The sequence below is a fragment of the Thermobia domestica genome, chromosome 4, assembly GCF_964235325.1.
Source record: "Thermobia domestica chromosome 4, izTheDome1.hap1.1, whole genome shotgun sequence".
Lineage (NCBI taxonomy): Eukaryota > Metazoa > Arthropoda > Insecta > Zygentoma > Lepismatidae > Thermobia > Thermobia domestica.
This window is the reverse complement of record NC_137457.1, coordinates 324,680,739-324,688,197: the sequence shown is the minus strand read 5'-3', so window position 1 is coordinate 324,688,197 and position 7,459 is coordinate 324,680,739. Positions and strand designations below refer to the sequence as shown.

Sequence of the window (7,459 nt, the reverse complement as noted above, 5' to 3'; positions counted from 1 at the left end):
TCATATAAATGTTTCATATATCCCTTCCAGTTTTCATGCCATAATACATTCGCGATGTCTTAAATCATCAATAAAGGCGACAATATTATTGACGTTGTGAGTACAGTTAGTTGGGACTGATGGAAGTTGTAACATACCCTGTGGGAAATTTAAAGGCAAAATGGGAATTTTGGATATCGATTTGGAATTTTATAAAATTCCCGGTTGGCAACACTTGATCGTATTTATAAGATAAGATGGTGTAATAAGTGTGTTTACAATCAGCATAAATGTATTCTGTATTATGTAAAATGTTGTGTATTTTAGTAAAATATGTATGATCAAGTTTCTTCTTGAACATTCTTGTAAGAGATTTCGTTTGGATTAGAAGTTAATAACAGTTGGAATTCTGTAATATACGTGAGATCATAATGGCTGGTGAAGCAACTGCGAAGTTGGAATTTTTGTGCAAAGAAGAATACGATAATGATTTTTCCCAGAAAGATCCACTCGAAGGGAAAGGATATATGAACCCAGCCATGACAGACAATAAAGAATTTGTACTTCCTACAAAGGAAGAAACTCAAACAACAACGAAGGATGTAGCTATGACCTCTCCCCACGTAAAATTAAACATTGATTTGGTGAAATCTGAAACTCCAGTTGAAGTAGAATCGGCATATGAAAGTAAATTAGATACACTAGCTAATGTAGTGAATAAAGAAATATGCCCGTCGTACTCTCCTGACTACAAACAATTAACAATAAAAACTTTAAATTCAGTTCGGCAAGAGAGGTAATGTTATTTTTTCAAATATATATATATATATATATATATATATATATATATATATATATATATATATATATATATATATAGATATATATATATATACAGTAATTGGTTCAGATTGATAAGATAGTTACCGTACATGAATTGCGAAGTGTTTTAGGTAAAATGGAATACTTCGCGAGAAACAGTAATGTAAGGGAACTACCTAGAGAATAAAGTAATAATATGGAATAATACAGCTTGAACATATTGATTAAGTGTATACAAAAATACAGGTAAACGATATGACGTCTACAAATCTCACCCACCTCCAATTAAAGCTTATATTATTTTGTTAATATATTTTATACCCACACTTGTACAAATTTACAACATGGCCGCTCTAGGACAGTGATTCAAATTTAAAGTCCTCTGTATACCAACATGTTGTAACGATGACTAGCTATCTGGGTATTTGCAATATTTAAGCGGTGAAGGTGTTGCCTTGTTTGGGCAGTGGAAATATTCCCGGTGGGAAGGAAAATAAAAAATTGAAATATTCCCGGATTTCTTCCCTGGTATATAAATTCCCGGGAAGGAATTTATTTCCATTTCTTTACTTTATCTTCCAAATTATAAGAACCATATGACTACTTTATTTTCATTTATTTTGATTTACTTCTAGATTTTAAATAATTTGGTTATTATTTTTAAATTAAGATTCGTTGACTACTTTATATAATTAACAATACGATTTTTAAAGTTCCATTTCCATCTGCACGAAAAGGAACCAAAGTACTCATTTACAAATGATGAAAAGGAACAAGATTGTTAAGTAATGTAGAAATTATGTAGAAATAGAAATGAAGTATATAAATAAACCCCGAACCACCCTTAGTAACAGACGTCGGTCTGTCTCCTCTCCCTATTCTAAAGAGGTATTCGGACTTCTCTTACATGTGAATTAACACGTGACATTTCGGGTAACTAGTAGTAAGAAAGGTCCTGTGTGGCAATGTAACGTGCAAAATTATAAAGATAAGTCAGTATCTTGCAAATATTGTGAACATAAATATTTAAGCGCAAGTGTAGATGAAATGGTGGGACATGTGTCTTCTGGCAGTTACCCAACGTAGTTTGTTTATAACATTTACACATTTAATGTGGTTATAATATCAATAATAGAGTTAAATTTAGAAAATCCACTTACATCTAAATTTAAACTGTTTAGCGGTTTAAAAGTATGTGAACTTACTATATTTTTTCACGCGTAAATACTTCCATAGAACATATTGTAAATATATATATATATACCTTTATGGGTGCTCTCGAAATATAATAAAATATTAATAAAATAGCTTAGTACCGTTCAGAATATACATTTTAGAGACTACTCTGGGGAGAACAGTAATATTATACTGTGATATAAAAACGAATTTAACTTTGAAATCATAATATAGTAATATAATGGAATTTTCTTTGAGATTGTGCATAAACTTCCGGAAAATTCTCATTCTTGGGAATCTTCCCGGGAATATTCCCGAAAAATATCTTCCCGGGAATTTACCCATCACTAGTGTTGCCTAGAAATATAATCATTCCAGTAAATGATTGTATCCAGGCTTATAAACGCTCACTTTTGTAACATGCTTACTACAGCCTATATTCAGAGTGTGAAAAGCGAGTAACTCAAATTAAAAACCAAGATTTTTACAGTGGTCGCGGTCAACTTCGCTGTCTTTTTCGTCCATTGAAACAATGTCTAGGCAATATAGTTTTTTATTAAATAGAGCTCCGTTCGAGAAGTACGGGCGTACACTTTCTATCACAGTTCTCACACTCCTTTTTCATGAACTTCTTTTGAGGATATCAAATCCGTAACTGTACTACACTTGCACCTAGAGACTTCACATATTTGTCGTTGAAAGTTATGATGTGTTTTCCACGAGATACCTTCATTTCCGCAGGAATGTGAGAGATTATCTAAATTTTGTATGCATTTGTGTCTAGATACCTGCGCATCATATTGATCTCCTTTGTTGCGGTCTATATTCGAGCTCTTCTTCTCTCTGCGTTTTTCAAAAATGTCTAAGTGACAGTAGCTGCAAACCTTTAGGAACCTTTTCCAAAAATCCTCTCACCGTAGTTCGACGTTTTTCTAAAACTCTTCATTTGCTTCTCTCTGTTCGTGAGGTTATAGTATGTGTTACAAATATGATTCTAGATCAAATATAAGGGTGATACGGATTGTTTCCCTTAATAAAATATAGAAATAAACTTATGTGGAACTAAGTATACGCTTAATTGTAGCGAAGGACTAATGGTCTACGAATTAACTAACCCAGCATTTGTGTGTCTGTCCGGGAAGCTGGTAAGAACTGCCCGATTAAAATTTCCTCACTTATAGAATACCAACACACCCACAGAAATCTACCAAACATACGATGGCTCATAACGCCAACAACCCAGAGATTGATTTCTATTGGGAGCTCGTTTGGTTCAGGCTTCCAAGTTAAGCTGTAAGTGTGTGTGTCTCATATATCCTTCGTGCTGAAACTAATACCAGTCTCTTAAATAACCAATTCGTCAGTATTACAACTTATAGGTTTCATGGAAACGGATTTGATTGTGACCCGCAAAAGATCTTAATTAATCTAAAAGACCGTGCATTTAACAATTTTCACTTAAAGACAGAATATATGAAAATCACAAATAGGGGTGTAAAATTGATGCATCCGTGAACTCGCAATGTCACACAATCAAATTTCAGATATTTGGCCTTCTAATTCTGCTTCTAGATTCCTAATATAAGCTCAAAAAGACTCTTAAAGTTTTATTCGGTCTATATATTAGAGGAATTGTGTGTTCTATTTTATGATTACTAGAATATATTTAACAGTCAAATATGAAATAGTTAAAATTCCGGTTCTTTGAACTAGAAGAATAAGTTCATGGAAATGTTTCAGACTCTTCCTCTAATAGGATACCATTTCAATGAAAGTGAAATGCTAAAGATGAAAGTAAACGCGACCGCTATCATCAAAATAAATTTTGAATATTCATATTTTTTTTATTTCGACCAGTTTAAGATCATAAGTTGGAAGATGGCTATATTGTATGAATTGTTCTTCTTTTCCTGGTAGATGCAGTGAACAAAGGAGCCCGTTGTTGTCCATTTGTAATGAGTTTATATGCCGAGTTTCGTATTCCTATTATGCGAGGTTCGTGGAATACTCTATTTTTGAGTACTTTTTTTTTAACATCCTTTCCATGTTTTCGACATGCATTGTAACGAAAGTAACATGATAAGAGCTAGCCAAAACTGCTCAGCTGAGTACTGGGACTAAATTAACCCTCGAATACCCATGACATTTTTAACTTCGGGTTCTCAATAGGGGTATAAGTGTACCCCAATACAACTTTTTGCAGTTACGAACATCCTTATTTGCGGCACAGATAATACTGATATGATAGTTTATGTTGGGCTTTAGTAGGTTATGTTGGTTCCTTCAGTGTAAATTAGTTCATGGTAAGTTTACGTAGGTTAGGTTACCCAAGCTGAAATTAATATATATACGGTATAGAACCGTATTAATTTCGTAATAGTCTTGTCTCAGGAAAGGATGCAATATTGCAATATCAATTGAACATTGCGGTGAGATTTTGCAATAGGCTCTAATATTGCCTGATCTTTATTTTGCTTTCTGCAATAATAAAATTTAATAAAATACTTGAGACAAAATATGATAACAAATATGATAATATGACAAATGTACCTCAGTATAGTTTTTCCCACATAGATAAGCAGATCACCTTGCAATATAATTGTTATTGAGCAAATAAGTTTCCTCACAGTACAACCCACAGTGTAATTAATGCTAGTCGCACTCGGGTGTCTGATATTAAATATAAAGCATAACATATGCACTATGTACCTTTGTACCATCTTGCGTATTCGAAGTTTGAAGAGAAATCGTGTGGAGGTGCTCGCGTGGAGAAGTAATGGAGGCTGAATTGAGGTTTAATATTGAAACCCGATAAGATACCGATTTTGATTAAGCTGTAATTGGTCAGCGCCAATTAGAGCGTAGATCAACATTTTAGATACGCATAAGAAGTATCAGATCGGTTGGGGTAAATATGCTGTTAATCATGTGCTCAAACCCTTTTAATATTGATAGCTTTCAACTGATTACAGCAGTTCACTACTTTGAAATCCCATTACAAAAATAGGAATTGATTTGCACATATTGAGGTAATTTCAAATGTGTAAGTTTACAAGGACATATTGCCTCTTGTTTGGTAATTATAAGCTTCTAATTTACATTTTAACTCTGCAAAACTTTTAGCTTCAGAGTACCAAATTTGTATCGTAACTTTTGAAGTATGCCACAAGTAAGCAACACACAATATAGTTATCATTAAATTGTCACTATTACACATAATAACAATCACACTCATAGTTGCTATATTGCATAAATTTCTCACCTTTATCTTATAATTTCACGTGATAATTTTAGATCATCAAGCATAAGCGAATATCAATAATCCGACATTCTCGTATAAGAGTAGTTACATTTTGACATTCACATGCTAGTTACATTAGCAGTAAATCCCTCGTGCTCGTACTCCTGCTGCTATCAAAACAAAGCATAAACAATAACGCACTGCTTTCAGCATTTGATATAAAAGGAAGGGCACCAATAACACAAAGAAATAGAATCATTAATTCCATAAAAAAAAGCGTAAATTTCTGATCATTCCTTAAAAGGCATGATTGTTACGAGCTTTATAAATTTATCCGATCTTAAAGCCACAACAGGCAATATGTTTTTAAAAGCTTTCTCTGTCCGAAATTGTTTACGTTATTCCTTACCTTATCGTAACTGGAATTTAGTAGAGTGTAAGTACAATGATGTTCACATATGCAAACAGATATTCGTAGTTTACTTAGCTTGCAACATTTTCATTATCTGGAAGGAACTAGTTTCAAACTCCTTTCCAAAAATAACATCTTGAAAAAACAAAACTAATCTCCCGGATTTTCTTCTCTGATAAATTCATAAGAGTTTCTAACACAGTAAACCCAATTTGCTTAGCAACTTAAATATAAATTTTATTCACCTCGCTGAAATTAACATGTGAGAACCATTAGCTGGTGCTGAAAGTGATGAGAAAGAAGTTTATAATGTTTACTCCATAGGATGGCGATCCAGATAGAGCAAGCATTATATTTGATAGTCGTAAATAGGACGTTTGCTCGAGCGTTGACGATGAAACAAGTTATCCGAAGAAAGCTCCTTTCAACGCCAGCCACACATAAGCAAAAATTCTACGTACAACTTTTAGAGACACAAAAGATTCAGCATCATGATTTCGGAAAATTAATGAATTACACACATAATTAAAAGTAAGTTTTGCACCATGTACTCAATAGACAGCCACGAGGCGTAGGAGATGACATGCACAATCACAGAAAATACTCGTCAATCGATTTGAAAATTTTAATTATATTGATACTTACATAGCTTTAAAGTCGGATATAACAATTAAGGTAATAAGACATATAGATGTTTTGTGTGTTGTGAGGAATAATTCGATTCGACTAATTGTAGAACATAATTAAGCAGTGTCTTGTTGCAGCAGGGTAGAAGAAGCTGTTACATAATCTTCCGTTGGGCGCCAAGTAAGTGTCTCCCGCTAAATCTCTTCAGCTCTCGCTGTTCGCGTGGGTTTCACGCGTTAAGTGACGTAAGAGAGGACAGAGCTGTGATTGGCTGAAGAAGTGTTGATCAAGGTCACTCCGCCCACATGCATCCGATGAGAGAGAACACACACATAGTAACATCGTCTGCTAGGATGTGCTAGTCCTTTTAAATTAAAAAGAGAGTTAAATTGCTTGAGCTGCATACAGCCAAAATAATGCATAAATGAGTTTATGACAAGTTTCATTAAGGAAAATATTTTCTTACGCACGTTTTTGACCTACCTAACCTCCGAGCAAATAGACTCGCCCGTCCACGTCACTGGCAAGCTCACAAGCGAGGGAAGCACAGTCAATTGTGAGCGAGCGGTCTAACGTAAAGTGTCACTATGTTTTCCAAACAGGAACAACGGAGTTGGATCAAGATTGAATGTGCCAGAAATCGTACAGCTCGACAGTGTTATCAAGGGCTTCACGAGGCGTGTGGAGAATCGGCATTGCCGTACAGAACAGTGGCACGGTGGGTAAAAGCGTTCAACGAAGGTCGGCAAACTGTGGCAGACATGCATCGGGCACGTCGTCCTAGCGGTCTCTGAAGAAGAAGAGCAAGCTGTTGCCGCGCTAGTGGACAGTAGCTCGCCGACGAAACCGGATTAACGCATACGAGACGCTAGGACGACCTGCCCGATGCATGTCTACCACAGTTTGCCGACCTTCGTTGAAGGCTTTAACCCACTGTACCACTGTTCTGTACGAGAATGCCGATTCCCCACACACCTCGTGAAGCCCTTGATGACACTGTCGTGCTGTACAACCTCTGGCATATTCAATCTTGATCCAACTCCATTGTTTCTGTTTCGAAAACATAGTGACACCTTTACGTTAGACCACTGGCTCACAAGAGACTGTGCTTCCCTCGCTTGTGCGCCTGTCGGTGACGTGGGACGGGCGAGTCTATTTGCTCGGAGGTTAGGTAGGTATGTCAACAACATGCGCTCTCAGCG

The 7,459-nt window shown here is 35.4% G+C and overlaps 1 protein-coding gene across 3 annotated transcripts in view; it reads left to right on the top strand.

Moving 5' to 3' along the window:
• Positions 1 to 219: 219 nt before the first annotated feature.
• Positions 220 to 7,459, top strand: part of LOC145684415 (uncharacterized) — a 29,065-nt gene continuing 21,825 nt past the window's right edge. For all 3 annotated transcript variants that reach the window (XR_014131299.1, XM_081756743.1, XM_081756742.1), the window contains exon 1: positions 220 to 775. Coding sequence is in view for 2 of the 3 variants with exons in the window: in XM_081756743.1 (XP_081612869.1) it covers positions 411 to 775 (365 nt within the window). In the remaining variant the exon portion in view is untranslated. The remainder of the gene's footprint in view (positions 776 to 7,459) is intronic.